At 41.3% G+C, this 20,360-nt stretch overlaps 1 protein-coding gene across 1 annotated transcript; it reads left to right on the plus strand.

Annotated features, from left to right (window-relative positions):
- The first annotated feature begins 1,209 nt into the window (after nt 1-1,209).
- E2F6 (E2F transcription factor 6) lies at nt 1,210-19,942 on the plus strand. Its single transcript, XM_081264379.1, has 7 exons — nt 1,210-1,991; nt 7,354-7,408; nt 11,435-11,651; nt 12,755-12,921; nt 14,610-14,719; nt 17,215-17,362; nt 17,831-19,942. The coding sequence occupies exons 1-7, from the start codon at nt 1,596-1,598 to the stop codon at nt 17,875-17,877; spliced, it is 1,140 nt and encodes a 379-aa protein (XP_081120505.1). The 5' UTR covers nt 1,210-1,595; the 3' UTR covers nt 17,878-19,942.
- Nucleotides 19,943-20,360: the final 418 nt, after the last annotated feature.

Genomic DNA, 20,360 nt, shown 5'->3' on the forward strand with positions numbered 1-20,360 from the left:
CCTACTGTCAGATGCTCAAAATGTGTGAACAATTGTCTTGGGTACAGTCATGACACAGGTGTAGCGTCTGCAGGCTGAACCATTGGCGTGGCACTCCCTGTTGTGCTCAGTCTCTCTCCTTAGTCTAGAGAAACTGCCACCACCTCCTGACTGACATTCCACCTTAACTTGCCCAACCCCACTTCTAGCTGTAAAAATATAGTCGAAAACTCTTCTTGGTGATCCGAATAGCCAATTAAAATACTCATTTCTGGAATCAAATTCTGCCCCTCCCCACTCTCCAGCTAGGACACTGGGTAATTTCTGCAATCTCACTGATCTTCGTTTTCCTGATCTGGAAATTGGGCAGAACAGGACCTAGTCTTCAATTTTGATATGAAATTTACATGAGAAAAATGTATGCAGAACGCCAGGCATTAAAACGCAATGCCGTCTCCAGAACTTACTGCTCTCGGGGACTCCAGTTGGTAAAGGCTCTCCTAACTCTTCTGGGTAACTCTCCACTCTGCAACAAAACGCAATGTTATAGTGAGATTGTATCTAGTAATTCCTTTAGCAAACATCTCTTGAGCACTTGCCAAGTGCCAGGCTCTGTGCTACATGCTCATAAAAATTAGAGAAGACCTCTAACCTCGGTAAGTTTACAGTCTAGTAAAGCCAACTTCCTGAGGAAGCCTTTGTCACTGGCTTTGCTTCTTGGCTGGCAATTAGAAGCCCCTAGTTTGGCGATAGGAACTTTGGTGACTCCCTGCAAACCTTGAACTTCCATGCATTGCCCCCCACCACATACACACACAGGGGATGGAACCCAGAGTCTCATACATGCAGGCAAGCACTCTACCACTGACGACATCCACCATCCATGTTTTATTTATTTTGAACCAGAGTCTCACTACCTTGCCCAAGTCGGCCTCAAGACTTGTAATCCTCCTGCCCAGCTCCCCTGTAGCTGGGATTGCAGTGCGGATGTGGGTCACTGGAACCTGCTGTATTACCTTTTTATTCAAAAGTGCTAGTCCCTGTTTAAGTGATCTACTCATTCAGTCATTTAATCTTTGCCACCTTGAGGTAAGTACTGTCCTTATTCCAGTTTACAGATGAGAAAACTGAGACAGAGATTAATAACTGGTTTAGTCTTCTAATTTTAAGTAGAGGGAGCCAGAAGACAGTTTATGAATTCAGCTTAAAATGCTCTGTTTATTCGAATAAGCATCTCCCGAGTCTAACCCAATACCTGACACATGCGCTATCAATAATTGCTTCTTCAAATAAAAAGGAGTGAAGGGAGCACTGAATCCCAGGACGGTGGGTTACCAACATTCACCGCGCCAGTCAGCTCAGGAGATATGTGAATGTCATCAGGAATCAGATGACCTTCCTGAACGCTCCGAACCCGCGTACTGACATCAAGAATTGCGGAGAGATTGCGCTCTTCCCCGCCGCCTCCTTTCTCTCGCCCGCTCCTGGTCCCGGAATCCTCGCTCCACTTCTTCTTTTTCCCTCGCCATCCTCTCCGCGGATTCCGCTCTCCGGGTTTCTCAGCTGCCGGCGCGCGGCGCGGACCAGTGCGTGGGAGCGCCGGGAGAGCGGCGGGCATGCGCAGACAGGGCGGCGCACTGCGCATGCGGGAAGATGGCGGGCCCGGCGTCTTGACCGCGGCGGGTCACCCTCGTCCCCTCGCGGCGGCGGCGGCGGCGGGAGCTCACGGGCTCGTGGGGCCGCGGCGGGTGGGGCGGCCGAGCCAGGCGGCGCCCTCCAGGAGGCCGCGAGCCTGCTCCGTGCCCGGCACCGGGAAGCCGGCGCGTCGGGGGTGCCGCTCGATCCCGCCGCAGAAGGCGGGAGAGCTCGCAGGCGCGAGGGGCGCGGGGCGCCCGCTCGGCAGCATGAGTCAGCAGCGACCGGCGAGGAGACTGCCGAGCCTTCTCGTGGACCCGGCGGAGGAGACGGTACGCCGCCGCTGCCGCGACCCCATCAACGTGGAGAGCCTGCTGGTAAGCTCGGACGGCGACGCCTGGCCGGCCCCGGCCTTCGGCCCTCGGCCCGGGCGCCGTCACGTGACGCGCGGCTTCCCGCCTGTTCCCTGCACCTGCGCGCGACGCCCGGGCTGCCGCGGGGCTGCGCGTCGGGGAGACGGCGCCGCCTGGGTCGGCCCGGCCTGTGGGGCCCCGCTGCAGCCCGACGTGTGTTCTCTGCTCCCGCTCATTTTCCCACTGGACCGCAGCCATCCTGCACCTTGCCCGAGGCTCTCGTTCGCCACCCCGCGGTTTCCCTTCGCGTACGTGATCTGTCCTTTTTGACGGAGAAATGACAGGAAGACTGAGTCGTGTTCTTGCTCTAGACCCATGCCCTGTGCTTCGCGGTTGTCGGAGCCCCTGATGAATCCATCCTTTCCCGTTTCTTTCCATATTTTCAACTAATTGGCTGGATTCTCCCCAGAATTGGCAATAACTAAACATTTACCAAAGTCATGGTGCGCAATCCCCGAGCCAAATAATGGGTGAGCATCATCTCAGTTCCGCACAAGAGCCCTAAGAGGCGGTTACTCCTGTTTTACAGTTGTCGGAACAGACTTGAAGATGTTAGATGACTTGCCTGTGTTTAGACAGTAAGTGGAGAAAACTTTCTGAACCTCGAGATAATAAATCCTTGACGACTTAAACTACGCCCTAAATCCATCTCCCTGCCTCCTCCCATTTACAGTATCGCTTCCCCTTCTCAGACTTTTGGAAAAAGTTGTTTGTGTCCACTTGTTCACCTCTCATTGCCACCATCCCACTTCTGGGGAATTCTGCCCTAAGCAGAAGTCAGGCTGGCCTAAGCAGGTTCTCCAGCAGCAGTTCAGTTCTGGTGGCTCATTTTCACTCCTGGCTTTCTGTAGTTTGACCTGATTGGCCACTCACTCTTGCTGGAAATTCCTTTGATACCACATGCTGTGTGCTCCACCTGCTTATCTGACCTCTTGTCCTGTCCACCTCCTCCCCTTCGTGTCCTGTTGCTGTTGTTCAGGATTACTTTTCTACATACCCCTCACTTTCTTCATGTGGGAGATCATTCATTACTCCTGTGATGTCTGATACCATCTGTATTGGTAGTCTTAATCTTTGAAAATTTGGTAAAAGCTCTAAATTCTCACTCTGGGTAAACCACTTAACTTTGCATGTAGAAGATACACACATCCCCTGAAGTCTTATTCACTCTGGTCGTTTTAGTCACATCATAACAACTCTCAAATCTGTAAACCCAGCTCAAAGCTTTCCTGCTGTCTTCTGGGCATTCCTATTTAAACTTCCACGTCCTAAACGGAATTCATTATCTTCTTGCCAAAGCAAGCTGCAACTTCCATGACCTATTTTAATAAATGGTGTCACCCCACCACATTGCCCAAGCTAGTGTTCTAGGTATCATCTTTGCCTTTTTCCTTATCCAAACTGACCCCCCAGGCGAACTAATTGATCATCAGTATAAAAGTCTGTTTCTGATCTTGGCTTTTGGCTAAAGGACTCTGTTGTGGTTCCCTGGTGCTCTCAGGATAGAGTAGAAACTTCTTAACAAGCTCACCCTTATCTTTTCTTAACTGTTTATAGTTGCTAAGTTTTCCATATTCTTCTGCTCCCCTGGTCATCACATTTGCTTTCTTCTGGTCCGGGTCGAACTGCCTACATACGTGTAGGCCATACAGCCTATTCTGCCTTTCAAAACAAAACTTTTTTAAACACGCATTTTCCTGTGTGTGTAAAAAGTGCTATGGTGTTTCAGGTATAGATTTATAGGTTACTTGTCTGAAGAATCTTCCCTAAACTCAGGACGGATAGACACTCATTTGTGTTCCCATAGCACTCTGTGCTTATTTGCTCCAACGTTTGCAGATTCCTGAGTGTAGTGACTGTCCTTTTTATTGTTGTACGTTGTTTGGTGCCTGTGTAAAAAGATTCTGCAGACAGTTCTGAATAAAGTAGGTACTTTAAAGCTGTTCAAAAATGAGTTGTGTATCTTGTTGAGTGTTTGTTGCCTAGATAAGCAGCTTGAAAATTGTCTGGAATTTTGAGCAGAGAGAAACTAGTATTGATTAGAGATGAAGTTAGCTTGCATTATTGAAAAATAAGGAAAATCTGAATGGGTGAGGAGAATACAGTCACCTCAGAGAAAGGTATATTTCCAAAGAACTCTTGTAGAAGTATTGCTCACCAAACAGGGAGTTGGTACAGAGAGGCATCTTTACAGAAATTTTTGATCAAGTTGGAGGCAGTGCTTTGAATGTTAGTCCCTAAAATTTACCTTTTTTTTTTTCTCTCCCACCTTTAAAGATATTTATAAGGTCACTTCAAACTGCAGCCACAAATAATAGGGACAAGCATGGCATGCTCTCCTTTGAGGTCTCAAATTTGAAAGTGTAGATCCATACGTGGGGGATTTGAAGCAGTAGTGAAATAATTTGGAACTTGTCAAAGTATGCCTATTTGCCTGTCAGGAGCTGTAGGTTCCTAGGGAAGTGTGTGCTGTTGAGGCTGTCCTTTGTGATGTCCAGTTTGAAGGCTTCTGCTTTCTCTGGATATGTTGCAACTAAGATACAGACAGGCCGTCTATAAAGGATATCTAGTTCTGGGGTGGACAGAGTTGGGATTCTGCCAAAACAAAGAGTGTTTTTATATTGGGGGGGGGGGATGAATGAACATGCTTAGAACGTGTTTCCCTGCATTGTAACTAGTATGTAATGGAACTGCATTTACAGAATGTGGGGAAAGGAAAGCCTTTTTTTCTTATGTTGTTATACCTAATTGGGGGTATTGTCCCTGTCCCAGGCTATGGATGAAGGGTAAAGAGCAGAAAAGATTCCCTTCTAGAATATGGGGAGAGCAGACAATAGGCAGTCTGTTTGGAAACCAGTGTATGCAGGGCTTGGCATACACTCTGCTTTAAGAACAGAACCTCTGCTGGGAATGGTGGCACAAGACTGTAATCCCAGCGAATCAGGAGGCTGAGGCAGGAGGATCAAAGCCAGCCTCAGTGACTTGGCAAGGCTCCAAGCAACTTAATGAGACTGTCTCAAAACTACAAAGGGACTGAGAATGTGGCTAAGTGGGTAAGCACCCTTGGATTCAATCCCTGCTACCAAAAAAAAAAAAAAACAAAAAAACAAAAACAAAAAACCATAACCTATGCAACAAAGCACCTATGAGCGCATGTGTAACAGTTTATGATGTTTGTTTACATGAGTTTCACATCATTGTGGTAAGGATGGGTTTTTTCATTGAAGAATCTTGTTCTAATAGCTAACCCTTATCTCATACTCTGTGAGGAGAGGGGTTAAATGTAAAAACAGCATTGACAGTTTGTCATACTTGTCTGTTGTTTGACTATCCTTGGGCTGCTCCAGTGTTCTGCTGTTGTATGCTGTGTTTGCAAGTCACTGTCATTAGTGCTGCTGAAGAGAGGTTGGCAGACATAGTCCCTGCCCCCAGGACAGGCATTCCCAGCAGCAGTGATCATGCCCCTGCAGGCCTAGTGCTCCTGTCAGATCTAAACTAGTTTTACCATGGAACTCTTATCTAAACAGAATTCCTCTCTGTTAAGGTCACTTGTTCCCTGATGTTATTGTCTGTTGTAAATGATAAGGAAATCATCATGCCAAAGATTTGCAGCACTGATGTAAACAGCTTCTTAGCTGCTCACCTGTTTTAGTCAGTTTTTTTCATCACTGTAACCAAAAGATAGACAAGAGTAATTGGAAAAGGAATAATTTGTTTTGGGCTCGAGGTCTCAGTCCATAGACGCCCAACTTCATTGCTCTGGGCTGAAGGTGAGGCAGAGAACATGATGGTGGAAGAGTGTGGTAGAGGAAAGTGGCTAAGAACATCACCCCAGGAAGCAGGGAGAGCTCTGCTCAACAAGGATAAAACAAACTCCAAAGGCACACCTTCAGAGACCCACACCCTACCTGCCTATAGTTACCACCCAGTTAATCCCTATCCGGGGATTAAGGCACTATTAGGTTACATCTCAACCCAATCATTCACCTCTAAACCTTCTTGCATTGTCTCACACAACAGTTTTGGGGAATTACCTCATATCTAAACCATAACATTACCTGACCACATTCCTCCCCAACCCCAGTCCTTTTGCCATATTTCTATCCTACTTGTATCATGTTTTTAAACTGTGAATTTGATTATATCACAGTCTTGTTCGTAAATCTTTGGTGATTCTCCACTGCATGTGACATGAGTCCAGGCTCCTTAGCATGGTCTTTATATGGTGCTTGTCAGCTTCAAAACCAAGTCACTTTCACATGGTCACACAGGTGGGTTCTTAAAAAGCGCTATGCAGTTTGTATTCTCACATCTTTATTTGATTTCCTGTACTAGGAATCCTATTTTTTTCCCCTCCCGTAGTTTATTATTGAGACAAAATCTGGCTTACCCATCAAAATTCAGTGGCAGGCCACTTTCCCTGTGAACTCTTCTTTGACTTCTCTGACTGGGTGCATTCACGGTACTCCTGTTGATTCTCTCCTTAGAGCACCTGTGGGAATCACTACCTTAGTTGTGCTTTATAGAACAATTTTTTCACTAAGACAAGAACTGATGATAGCCTGTCTGGAAACACAACATCTTGATAATGCTTTCCAAGACAAGGCCGTTGTGGGTTTCTATTCACATGGTTTTATTGTAAGATTTTATTTTATTTGGGAGGGGGCAGTTTCTGAATGTGTTGCAGATGTATATGCAAACTTTGATAATCTCTAAGCAACTGGCAAATGGTGAGAGCCTTGATATGGTGCTACTAATTTCCTAGTTGTTTCAGGAATTGAAAAGAAAATTTTATTTCTGTGATACCAAGGTTCCTAGTGTGCATTTTTTTCCATTATTAGAAGTGCTGCCACTCTTAGGTTAATTATAATGGTAATGCATGGCTGACTCTTCAGAGTTTGTGAGCAAATTTTTTTGGAACCATCCACTTAAATAGCAGGGGTGAGCATTTGTGGTTGAGACTATCTTTTACCTCTGCTGAGCTTTCCGGAGTTGCCGACAGTCTTAATGATCATTGTATTCTTTTTAATCCTTATACTTGCAGTCAATACATTAGATGTATTCAGTAATAAATTCTTATGTACATATTTTCATCCTCTCCCTTCCTTTCTTTCCTACTTCCATAGGGAGCTCATGCAGTCTGAGAAACCTAAATCTGTGAACATTGTCAGACATGATTACAAGTAGAATAGCTATATTTTGGACATACTAGTTTTCTCACACCCAAATTAATTACCTCAAGGTGAGAGTGGGGAGGCTTTGTATTATACAGTAAAATGCTGTTTTTAAATTGCTAAATTAAATTTTTATATCTTCTTTTTTTCAGCCATCGAAAATAAGGATTAATTTAGAAGATAATGTACAATATGTGTCCATGAGAAGTAAGTTGATTCCTGAATAGATTTTACATTCTGTAGTGGAATTTAATATAGTAAAAATGATTTATTTTAAATGTACATGAGGCTGTGAGAACCAGAATAATAAACAAAATGTACTATTGGAACACTGAAATGTGATTTTGAATTTTTAGTAAAATGTCCTGAAAGTTGTGAACTGAATGATGTGCATAAAGGCCAGTTCATTTCCCATTGCTTTAGATATGTCATTTTAAAAGAACAGTCAAAAATAATACACATAACTCACAGGTGGGATCTGAACCCATCAGACTTATGGAGATGGTAGAATGGTGTTTACCCAAAGCTGAGGAAGGTATGAGGTTGATGGGAAGGAGACACCTTGATTGATGGTTCAGTTAGAGGAGAGCAATGGTTTCTAGTGTTCGCTTGCACACAGGGTGACTATAGTTAATGTGTGTTTCAAAATGGCTGAAAGACAGAATTTAAAATGGTCTTATCACAAAGAAATGATAAATATTTGAGGTGATGGAGATGCTAATTAGCCTGATTTGAGTGTTCAGCAGTTTGTGCATGTATCAAAATATCACCTTGTATCTCATCAATAGATACAATAACTGTTTATTTAGATTTAAAATAAAATAAATTGAGTGTGGTGGCACCTACCCTTAATCCATCTACTCAGGAGGTTGAGGCAGAAAGATCGCAATTTCAAAGCCACCCAGGGCAATTTTACTGAGACCTGTCTCAAATAAAATTTAAAAACTGACTGGGGATATAGCTTAGTGGTAGAGTACTTGCTTAGTATGTCTGAGGCCCTGGGTTCAGTCACCAGGACTGCAGAAAATGAACTGAAAAATCTACATTTGAGGATATTTTCCTCAGATTCCTCTGTGAGGTATATTATTTAGCCCCTAAAAAATTTAAGACATTTAGCAGTACACATGAAGACAGTCTCTTGCTTGGAATTCCATTGACTCTTTCCAGCTAAACCTCTGCATAGGTTTGTGGTATCAGGTGCCCTAGTTCCCTATTCTTTGGGACATCTTTGTGATAAATTGTCCCACCCCTGATTTCCTCTTAATTTGATCCCTAATGAGGTCTTAGAGCATAGATGCCCAAATATAAATCTTATAACTATATCTATCCTAATTTTCTTTAACCCCTGCTGCAGTATTCATGTCTCTGGGTTTAGTCAGCTTTACCTTTGAGGTGTTTTTCGTCTGTTTCATACCACTATCTTAAAATGCCATCTCACATTTATTGACCTCATACAACACCTGGTATTATATTAAGCTCTTCGAATGAATTATCACAACACTTCAAAATACAGGTATTAACTATTATTTGTTTATTTTGGTACTGGGGATTGAGCCAGAGTCACTTTACTACTGAGCAACATTCCTTGCTCTTTATTTTCCATTTTGAGACTAAGTTGCTTAGAGTCTCCCTAAGTTGCTGAGGTTGACCTTGAATTTGTGATCCTCCTGCCTCAGCCTCCTGAGTTGCTGGGATTATAGGCGTGCACCACTGTGCCTGGCTATAGTCCATATTTTGTAAAGTGAAAAAATGGAGGTCCAGAAAGATTGCTGAAAGTCAAGATTCAGTTCCACACTTGTGGTTTAAGAGCCTAATTCAGCCTACCCCTTCCCTCTGCAACCAGTATGATTTTTCTAATGCAGAAATAGGATTATGATATCTTTCAGTCTGAGTTCTTCAGTGGTGCTGTACAACCTGTAGAGAAACCCTAACTCCTCACATATTTGATTTTATTTATTTGTATCACATCTATAGGACACCTGCTGTCTTTCAAAATGACAAGGTAGTAGAGAAAGGGGTTGATAAAAAGACAAGGTCTTCAAGTTGCCCCTTGCTTAAGGCTGCAGCCTCATCCCCAGTACCCTGCTGACCTCATCTATCCCTGGTCCTGTACCGCTTGCAGGTTCCATGACTGCTCCTTGTTTGCCAGTGCTGCTTTGTCCTTAGACCTGGTGTCTTCTCTGCCTCCCTCAACAGTAGGGACATCTCCTCATCTTTCTGTGCTGTTCCCAGCATGCTCCTATCAGGTGTCTCCAGTTTCTACTCCAGTAAAGGTTGTATTTCATGTTCTCAAATGACTTTGCACACCTGTCTGAGCAGTTAGCTCAGGGTTATAATAGACCTCCTTGTTAGACTTTGAGATGCCCTGAAGATCTTTTTATTCACATTTATATCCCTGTGGCAACTTTCATGGTGTAGGTGTTGAGTTAGATTTGTTCTTTATTATGTGGTTAATATCCTAGGAATGTACTTATCCTGGATTTATGAGACTCAAATTTTGTTAATAGTGTAATTAAATATATGGTTTTTAAAGTTAGAATTTCTCATTTATAATCTAAGATTTGTCATGAAGTTGCTCCTTTTGTCTACTTCCAGTTTAAAAAACTGTTAAATTCCTGATTTATTCCTGTTTAATCTTAAGTCTAGGAATTGAGTGTCATAGGGAAAATGTTAATATTATGCAATATGTGCTTTTGTTCTTAGAACAACTACCAGTGATCTTGTAAAAATGGAACAAGACTCTGGAGTTGTTCTGAGAAAGAGTTCTGCTGGTTGTGGGGAGGTTGGGTAGCTCTTTTTATTTTTTTAGTTTGAGACAGGATCTTGCTAAGTTGATGAGGCTAGCTTTGAACTTGTGATCCTCTTGCTTCTGCCTACAAAGCTGCTGGGATTATAGGCATATGCTACTGCACCTGGCATGAGAACTTTTTTGTAGTATCAAATTAGAAAAGATGGATGATAATATTCAGGCACATGAAATAAAGCCCTGTTATGCTACATAATGATACAGCCTACAAGCTGTAGAGCAGTTTAGTAGCACAAATCAAAATTCCTTAAAAATACTCTAACTCAGCAGTTCTACATCTTGGAATTTGTCTACAGGAAAGAATTAAGGGTACATACAATAATTTTTATAACAAAGCGGTCTGAGTTGCCAGTGTGAGGATCCCCTCAGCAGATACTTCATGTGGTCAAATATGCAGCTGTTAGGAATAGTGGATACACTTGTCAGAATGCACAGCATTAAAAGGGCATGTTATGCGATGGTGCCTTGCTGTTTCTGCTTGTAAAAACTATATCTACATGTTGACATGCAAATATGTTGGGGTTTGTTGCATGAAGTCCACAAATTGTCACAGTAGATGAGTAAAATTAAAGAGATTTGTTTCCCTTCATGTGTTTATTAATATAGAGTAATAAATATTTTTTTAAGAGAGAGAATTTTTTAATATTTTTTAGTTTTCGGTGGACACACATCTCTGTTTTATTTTTATGTGGTGCTGAGGATCAAACCCAGCACCCCGCGAATGCCAGGCGAGCACGTTACCGCTTGAACCACATCCCCAGCCCAGTAATGAATATTTTAAAAAACAAATGTACCTCTTTTCCTCAAAAATGTATCATAATTGTCCTAATAGAAAACTAGTTGGGACTTTCAAATACTTCATCAAGACATGGTTATCCTATGGCATGAATAGAAACATCAAAACACAGTAATAATAAAAGCCAGGTCTTTGCCTTTGTTCTCTAAAGTATACTTAAAGACCAAAAGAGAAAATTAATTTTCAACATCAATTTTAATCCTGTTTCAGAAATGTTTGGACTTCTAAAAATAAATATATTCAAGGGAAACTGGTTGCATATCTCAAATACTCCTTTATGGAAACCAAAAGCCTTTGTTGAGAACTGGGATAGACTTATGAATTTTTTGTCCAACTCAAGAAATTGATTTCATAGAAATTAGCTATGATTTGGTCAGTGTGTATAAATTTCTATGCCTGCTTTCTTTTTTTTTAAGTATTTATTTTTTAATTGTAGTTGGATACAATACCTCTATTTATTTTTATGTGGTGCTGAGGCTCGAACCCAGGGCGCACGCATGCTAGGCGAGTGCTCTACCGCTGAGCCACAACCCCGGCCCCCTAAGGGTCTGCTTTCTGATCAGGAGGAAATGAATGTTTAAATGATTTGAGAAATGTTACTTGAAATTTTATGAATGTGTTTGTTTCCCAGAAGCTCTAAAAGTGAAGAGACCTCGTTTTGATGTATCACTAGTTTACTTAACTCGAAAATTTATGGATCTCGTCAGATCTGCCCCTGGGGGCATTCTCGACTTAAACAAGGTTGCAACAAAACTGGGAGTTCGAAAACGAAGGGTCTATGACATTACCAATGTCTTAGATGGAATTGACCTCGTTGAGAAAAAATCTAAGAACCATATTCGATGGATGTGAGTTGGTCAAAAATGTTTCGTTGCCTTCCCCCCCCCCCCCCCCTTGTTAAGTAGTGATTCCGTACTTGAACCAAGTGAGGTATTAGCAATGGTTGGTGATATAAACAAAGTAGCATGATTCTTGGTTTTCAAGATCATAAGATGGGTTATGTAGGTTTTTTTTTTTTTTTTTCCTGCTGTTTTTAAGTGTTTCCTTAGTTCTGCTGATGTCAGGGGGAAATATAATCTGTTAAGGTTGAAAACTGATTGTCACAAAGCAGTCTGATAGACCCCTACAGGCTTCCCAGGAGTTGTCATTTAGTAGTGTGGGGGGAGGGGCAGGAATCAGATTCTTAGTACCCCAGATAATTAGGATGCAAATCAACTGTGAATCAATATTCCATAACACATTGGCCTGAATGTAAAAAGAAAGAAAGAAAGAAATTGGAATTAATGTCGAAAAGACAATTGCTATAGACTAGACATGATTTAAAAAGATCCCATGGAGAGTCTGGCCTTGGGATTAAGGCATACATGAGGCATGTGTATGTGTATGCACATGTGCATAAGAAAAAAACTGTTAAACTAGGGCAGGTATTTTGGATCAAGACGAAAGGGTTCTAGCCTGTAAATTACAAATGCCTTCAGGCAAATGAAAAATGCAAAGACCATAAAATGACTCTTAAGTAATTAAATGTTAGAAGAGGTTATTTTTCAATAACAATACAGATTGAATTCTAATGTGAATGTGTTTGCTTCAGAGGTTCATGTCAGATTATATTCTGAACCACTGATTAGAATTAGATTTGAACAACTAGCAAGCAGAGGATAAAGGTGACAGCCTTTTCCCCTATTTTTGTTCCTTATCATGAAGATTAATGGGGGAGAAAGTGCATATCAAATGTTGTTGAGCTATACCATACTGTAGTAACCACTAGTAATAAAAGATCTCTTAAGAATAATGAATATATTCAGGTAGAACATGCATACTAGGAAAAATATAGACCCATAGAATTTTAGCAGAGAAACTATCATGTAGCCGATACTCCTTGTTTTTCACATGTGCAATTGCAATTATATGTTATTAATGCTGGCTTTTTTTCTTCTTCTTCCCTTTTAAGAGGATCTGATCTTAACAATTTGGGAGCAGTACCCCAACAAAAGAAGCTGCAAGAGGAACTTTCAGACTTATCAGCAATGGAAGATGCTTTGGATGAGTTAATTAAGGATTGTGCTCAACAGTTATTTGAGTTAACAGATGATAAAGAAAATGAAAGATATCCTTTAAGTATATGTCTTTTTAAAATTTCTGCTTCCAGAAGAGATTAAGTGGTAGAGTCATTTGGGGGATTTAGGTGTTGAATTAGACTTCTAAAAGTTAATGCCAAGCAAAGCAGAGCACCCCTGTAACCCCAGCTACTTAGGATGTTGAAGCATGAGGATCGTGAGTTTTGAGACCAGCCTGGGCAACAGTTACTGAACATAGTGAGACTCATCTCCCAAAAAAAAAAAAAAAAAAAAAAAAAGTTTTAGTATACTTTGGTGGTATCACCTCAGTTTTACACAAGCAATAAATACATTTGTTGCTTTGGGCATCTTTGTATGGTGTTTCTTAGGTTAAATTCTGCATGGTATATACAGGGACAAATCCAGGTTGAAATTTCCACTTAAAATAAGTTCATTCTTATTTTTGTGGACTCTATACTACATAGTAAAATATTTGTTACTTTTCACGAAAATCTTGTTTTCCCTAATTTGTGAAGTAAAGTTTATTCTGGAACAAAAGGAATTTCCATTCCCATCCACACTAGCCTGCTGCTGCTGGATATCTGCCCTCCTCTGAAGCTCAATATTGGGACTGAGGAGAGGCTTGGTTTTGGTGCTGACCTTCTCTGGGTCCCCTGGACCTTCATGCCTGTTCCCTTGGGGTGCCTTTTGTGGGGGTGTCAATGACTCTGACTTGCCCTATGCTTCCAGCTTGCTTAACACTTCCCTTGGCAGGCACAGCTTCTATTCCCATGGTACCGTTACTAGAAGGAAGACAAAGCATGCTCACATCACTGCAGCCAGCCACAAAGTGCACAGGAAGGAAGGATGCTGGGGTAACCAAAAATATTTTTTTTTTTTTTTTTAAAGAGAGAATGAGGGAGGAGAGAGAGAGAGAAAGAAAGAATTAATATTTATTTTTTAGTTCTCGGCGGACACAACATCTTTGTTGGTATGTGGTGCTGAGGATCGAACCCGGGCCGCACGCATGCCAGGCGAGCGCGCTACCGCTTGAACCACATCCCCAGCCCCAAAAATATTTCTTAAGTAGTAAAAATTTTTACATTTTATAGATTATTTTTCTTTCGTGTTAGGGGATTCTTCTCCAGATCCAGAATGTTTTTTCCCAAAGTTCCCTGAATGGGGAACGGGTGTGAATTTGAATATAGTAGTCTTCCCATATTCATGGTCTTGCTTTCTGTGGTTTTAGTTACCTGCAGTCAACTGTGGTCCATATATGTTAAATGGAAAATTCCAGAAATAATTCATATGTTTTAAACTACTTTTATGACAGTGTATTGTTTTAATTATTTTATTATTATTAATCTACCTGTTATAAAAAAAAAAACTTCATCATAGGTATATATGTATTAAAAAAGTACAGTATATTTAGGGTACTGTACTGTCTGTGGTTTTAGGCACCCACTAGGGTCTCAGAATATATCCCCCTCCTATAAAGGAGAATCTCTACACCTTTGTGAATTGTGTTTATGTTACAAACTCAGACTTAATTAATATTCATCTCTAGAAGTTGTCATCATGACATTTCAAAGTATGAAATAATTTTTTTCCTGCTTGCCTTAGATGTCAGTTTGCATCTCATAAGAACTAAAGATGTTTTAACACTTTCTTTCATTTATTACAAGAGCTAAATTATCTACCCAGTATACAGCACTCTGCTTAGAGATCCTTGACTGATTTTTACACTAGCATATGTAACGTATCAAGATATTCATAGCATTCAAGCCTTCCACGAACAGATTGTTATTGCTGTTAAAGCTCCAGAAGAAACCAGATTGGATGTTCCAGCTCCCAAAGAAGTAGGTAGCCCTTCCTTTTACCAAATATTTAAGGAGAGAGGTGGGATAACTGCTAGGCCTGTGATTTATTATAGTCACAATAACTTACTGTGTATTATGTATTGTTAGCTCTATATCCAGTACTATTCAAGGCACTTCAGACATTTTAACTTGTTTTGACTAACACACCTATAAAGTAGTTGTTGTGACTTAAAAATGAGCCAGAGCAGGGGCCGGGTTGTGGCTCAGCGGTAGAGCGCTCACCTAGCAAGGGCGAGGCCCTGGGTTTGATCCTCAGCGCCACATAAAAATAAATCAGTCTGAAGATAACCCAGTAAATGACAGAACTAGATTAAAATGCAAGAAGTTTGGCTTCAAAGTTCATTCTTAACTATGGTGCTATAATGCTGTTGGAGGAGCCACCAAGAATTGGCCTTAGTCTTGGTGTTCCAAAAGTGAGATTGGGTCACAGCCAAGGCTTCAGGGAATTAACTTACTAACAAAACTCATACAAGACTAATTATGAACAAACTAGAAAACTAAGTTATAAATTTAAAATCTCAGTATAAATAGAAATATCAGCCACCAGCTGCTTAGCTCATTCTTTCCCTTTCAGGAAAGTTTATACTGAAAGATAATTGTCATCAGAAGGCTGCTTGGTAAGGATGGAGTCAGAACCAAGGAAGATGGTCATTCTTGGAACAGACCATCAAGTCCAGACAGCCTGATAGACCGGTGCATGTGCACGTAGCAAATCCTCATCGTTGCTATAGCAAGGAATATTCGCATTGTCTTCTTTTCCTTTTATCCCCAGCAGCACCCTGTCCAAGTGGGACCACATGTTACCTGACAGTGTATTCTAAATTCATTAGCAAGCAGCTTGATTTTGTTAGTCACAGCCAGATTATGACTTGTTGGTGAGGTTTTCTAGTTGTCTTATTTGGATTTAGATATATGCCAAGTATCCAGGTATCGTTTATATTCAGTATCAATTGTTTCACAGATGTTGAAACTTTTTTTTCTTAAATAAATAACCAGTAATCCTTTGCTATATCTTACCTTGGGGCATGATAATCCATTCTGCTAGAAGTGATGTAGTTGGATTTTTACCCAAGGTCTGAATTGCTTCAGACTATAATTGCTAAGCCTTTTAATCATACCCAAACTTTCTCTGAAGACCCGTGTAGGAGTCTGCTCGTGGGCCTTCTTGTGGGCCATGCTCAGTAGGTGAGAGCCTGCTGGTTTCAGTGTAGTCTTAAATCCACAAAGATCTGGGGCGGGGTGGGGTGGGGTGAGGTTCTATGGAATTGGGTCTTGTCTTATAAATAATTTTCTCAGGACACAGTCACCTGGCCATTTGTTTAGATATTGCTTCTAGATGCTTTTACACTACAATGGCAAAGTTGAGTAGTTGTTAAGGAACAGTGTGGCCTACAAAGCCAGAATCATTTACTGTGTCTCACCCTCTGTAAGAGAAATTTGCTAGCCCCCAATTTAATGAGTGATTCCTCAGCTGGCTGCCAGTTCAGAGCAATATCTTGAGTTGTTCCACTGTTTAGAAATATCTACAGAGTTTAGAATACTACAGAGTTTACCATTCAAACCAGACCTGAACTGGCACTTCAGCACTGAGCACAGATGTTCTCTAGCCCACCTTTCTGGTACCCAGAAGCCACAGCAAGGTTGACATGAGGTGTTAAGACCCTCTGAGATACTACATCTCCCCCAAACTTACTTGTCTGAGATCACAGCAGGTGGAACAGGTAGGGCAGCAATCTGCGTTGTCCAGCCTGGCCTTCCCTAAGAAAGGGGAGAAAATGGACTTCATTCAGAGTCATACCAACTCCCAGTTAAAAAGACAAGGAACCGTAAGTAGAACTGCTCCTTACAACTTTAGCTTGATTCTCAATAGAAGAACCAGTTTCCTGATTTCTTGTGGGAAAAGTGTTGTAATCGTTCCTGCTAAGTCTGAAGCCAAAGGATATTGAAAAATCCTAGGTAATAATACTCCATTGTGTGCAATTCTTTGTGTGTTTGAGGTTTTAAATTGCCTGAGGTGTATTTTAACTTTTTTTTTTTTCTTTTGGTTCTTTCAACTGAAGGACAACCCTTCCTGCAATCTCAGTACCTCTTGATTGGCCTGGAAATCCAAATACACCCTTATCATAGGGGATCCTAGGGTATTCCATGGTTCTTAGTCATCAAAACACTGATTTTTGACTCTGAAGTTCAGCCTTATTAAAGGATCAACCCCTGGTATAGAAAAAGATAGGCTCTTGAGAAACAAAGTATCCACTTGACAGCTCTACCATTACTGCATGATCAAGTAGCTATTGTAACTGAGTTTGCCAATGGTCTAATGAGACTACAGCTGAGAGCATGATTTTTCTTAAAGATAGGGTAGAAGGAAAGCTACAAGAATTTGAGTTTTTTGGAAGGTTTGCAGTCTAGGACGTGAAAAACTGTGTTAATGGCTGCTCTTGTTCGTCTTGATGTTTTTGTGTGTTCTTTGCCAGGACTCTATCACTGTACACATAAGGAGCACCAGAGGACCCATTGATGTGTATTTATGTGAAGTGGAGCAAAACCATTCAAATGGCAAAACATCTGACAGGGTAGGAACCTCTTCATCTAAAAGCAAACATCCAGAACACCCTGAGAAAGGTAAGCATATCAATTTTGCAATTAAAGAAAGTAAAGATTTTATGTATATAATATGTGTATTATGTATAGCCTGAGGATTATTTTTTATCTTCTATCCACAAAAACATGAGTTTAAAGATAATTAATTGCAAGGTCATTGTTACTGTAGTTAAGAATATTCCTTCATAGTTAAGTTCCACATAGTTTTACTAGTAGTGGAAATAACATTGTAGTCAGTTCATGGGGGCACCAGCTGGCTGTGGCCTCTGAGTAGGGAGGACTTTCTGCATTCTCTGACAGTGCTTCCAGCTACAGGTATGAATTGTTGTTTACTCTTGAGGCTGAAAACATTAGCCTTCTGCTGTTGATGTGAGAGATTGGTGCTTGTGTACAGTTCTTCTTTTCTAGCAGTGGAATTGCAGGCTCTGTTGGCCACCTGCTTTTTAAGAAATATAGCACTTAGAATTTCTCTTATCTGTTCTTTTTCAGGAGAAAATCTTCAGCAAGGTGAAGACGTGCTTGAAGTGAACAACTGATAGCATTTGAGAATTAATGGGTTGAAATTTTTTTACCTTTTCTTTTTGGAACATCCTGTGTGGATGAATTATGCATTGATTTGAATTTCAGAGCAATAAGTCATCCAGGAAGTGCTCTCATTCTCAGTCAGTAGCAGCATTAAGGCCAGTAGTGTCTTCAAGTAGCTCCCTACTTAGATAACTGGGTAATTATGGTTTCTGCATTCAAAAACAACTTTTTTTATAATTGTCCACTGCATTTCGTCAGTGAAATAGACATCTTGCCTCCTGAAATAACTTCTTCACAAAGAGTATCACGAAAACAGACGGTCAGGCCTGGCACAGACAGTTCTTCGTGGACTCTGCCTTCCTTAAAGGATTATGTTGTATATCACAAAAATAATTGCCTTACACTGGTTCACGTTTGCAGTTGAGTGTTGTACATTGGCCAGGTGTACGCACGGATCTAAATGTGGTGTTTTTGTATATATCTGTATAATGTTTAGATTACTTATGAAATATATCTAAATGACACTTTTTGCCCTTGTACAGCCAAAATAATGTATATATGAAAATTGACAGACAAATGCTCTAATTTCCTTGGAACCTATATAACTTATTAGAATCCTCTGGATGAGGGTTAGAGGAGAGTTTTTCCCAACTTCTACATGTAGAAGTCTCACAAATGTGCTATACGTTTAAGTTCATAATACTAATTGAAGTAATTTAATGTGGATCCCAGTGCTAAAATTGGAGTCGGATGCTTCTTGATGTTGAGCTGCCTACAGAGTTATTGTGTCCCAGCAGATTGGTGGCATGCCCCAAATCCTTGGGGGTTAGTACAGAAATGCCATCAGGCCTAATTCACTGACACATGAATTCAATCATGGTGAAATTGGAAACTGTTAAGCTTTTTGCAAGCTTTTTGCAATATGTGTCTGTGTGCAGCCTTTCTCCTCAGTCAGAGGGGTTTTACTTACCATGAGTTGTACCCTACCCTCTCTCCAGCTCTAGTCCCACCTTTCCAAGACCTAGCTATTTCTACCTCAGTGGGTAAGTCATTTACCACTCTGTGCCTCAGTTTACTCAGTAGTTTACCATTAGACTGTGACTCCTTGAGGGACTTTGTCATAATCATTATTATATCCCAGCACCTTGTACCATGCCTGGCCCATGGGAAGTGCTCAGTGAATGTCTGACGGATCAGTGAGTGCATGATTGCAGAATGAGGTGGATGAAACCTGGCTTGTCTGTCACACAGGATTCTGTGAGCATCTGAAGCCTCTTTTGCTTTCAAGGAAAAAATTGAAGCAACTTGAAATTAAGACTGTGTATAAAAAGATTTACAATAGGGATCCAAAATCAAAATATTACAAAATAGTGGATTCACATACTCTGAGCTCAGCAGCTTTGCCAGTCCTGACCTCTGCTGGACACCAGCTCCTCCCCCCACAGTCCCTGCTTTTTAATTTCTATATGCTTGGGGACTGCTAGCCTTGAGGCATCTTCTCCCTCTGACTTAGACAAAAAGTTGTCTTTTGAAATCAGCCAAATAAAAGCTACAGGGGGCACTGGTCACTGGACTAGTTGGTAGTATAGTTTGACAAGATAGGGAACACAGGAGGAACAGCAAGGGTGGGATAAAAATTTCAAAAAAGTTGTGAACATGGAAGTTAGAAATCAGGCAGTAGGTTGTATATGTGTAGGTCAGGTGCTCTTGGAAAGATCTGAGCTCTGTGTAGTAGATTGGGCAGATATTAGTTGACATGTGATCTTGTAAATCATGAGAGTAGAAGAGGTCATCTAAGGAGAATGTAAAGAGGAGAGGCCCAGAAACAGCTGTGTTTAAGGGGAATACAGAAGAAAGAGTCTTTCCTGAGAAGAAATAACAGGGAAATAAAACTAAAGGAGATAGTGTCCCAAAACCAAGGAAGCATTGCCAAAGGTGAGCAGCAATTCCTGACTTGTGAAATGTGATGAATGTTCTGCCTTATACATTGTTCTGAGGGTAAAATGAAATCATGTCAGCAAAAGTCTTATGTAAATTGTAAATGTGTTACATAAATGAAGTAGCTCCGCCACTCCATCTTCAGGTGTTCAGTGTCTTCTTTTTAGAACTGACAAATGTCTGAGGGCTAATTTCGTAGCCCTTTCTTCATCTACCACACCTTCCCTGCTGACTTTGATGGGTATGGCTAGTGACTTGAGCAGCCCTCCTCTTTTAAGAGCTCCGAAGGGGTCAGAAGTCCTGGCCTCAGGAGGTACGCACACAGGCTCACTAGGGCTGGACATGAGGACCTAGAGCAGTGGCCAGTCTCTCAGCCCATCACTTTATCCTTGTTTTGAGGGACTTTCTTAATCGCTGGCTTTATTTCCAGTGAAGCTAACTGCGCCCAGCCAGTCATCCGCATCATCTCTAACTGGTGTTTATGAAAAATTGAAGCTATAGAGAAGGTGACTTTCTGCACACAGGGATATGTAACAAAAGAGCATCCAGGGGAGAG

This window comes from Spermophilus citellus (assembly GCF_964194105.1).
Source record: "Spermophilus citellus genome assembly, chromosome: 13".
NCBI lineage: Eukaryota > Metazoa > Chordata > Mammalia > Rodentia > Sciuridae > Spermophilus > Spermophilus citellus.

Excerpts from the sequence above, each read along its gene's own strand:
- E2F6 (XM_081264379.1), top strand. The coding sequence starts at position 1,596 with ATGCGCAGACAGGGCGGCGCACTGCGCATGCGGGAAGATGGCGGGCCC. Across the intron at positions 7,409-11,434 it reads ACAATATGTGTCCATGAGAA|AAGCTCTAAAAGTGAAGAGA; the intron begins GTAAGTTGATTC and ends TTTGTTTCCCAG. Across the intron at positions 12,922-14,609 it reads AAATGAAAGATATCCTTTAA|CATATGTAACGTATCAAGAT; the intron begins GTATATGTCTTT and ends TTTTTACACTAG.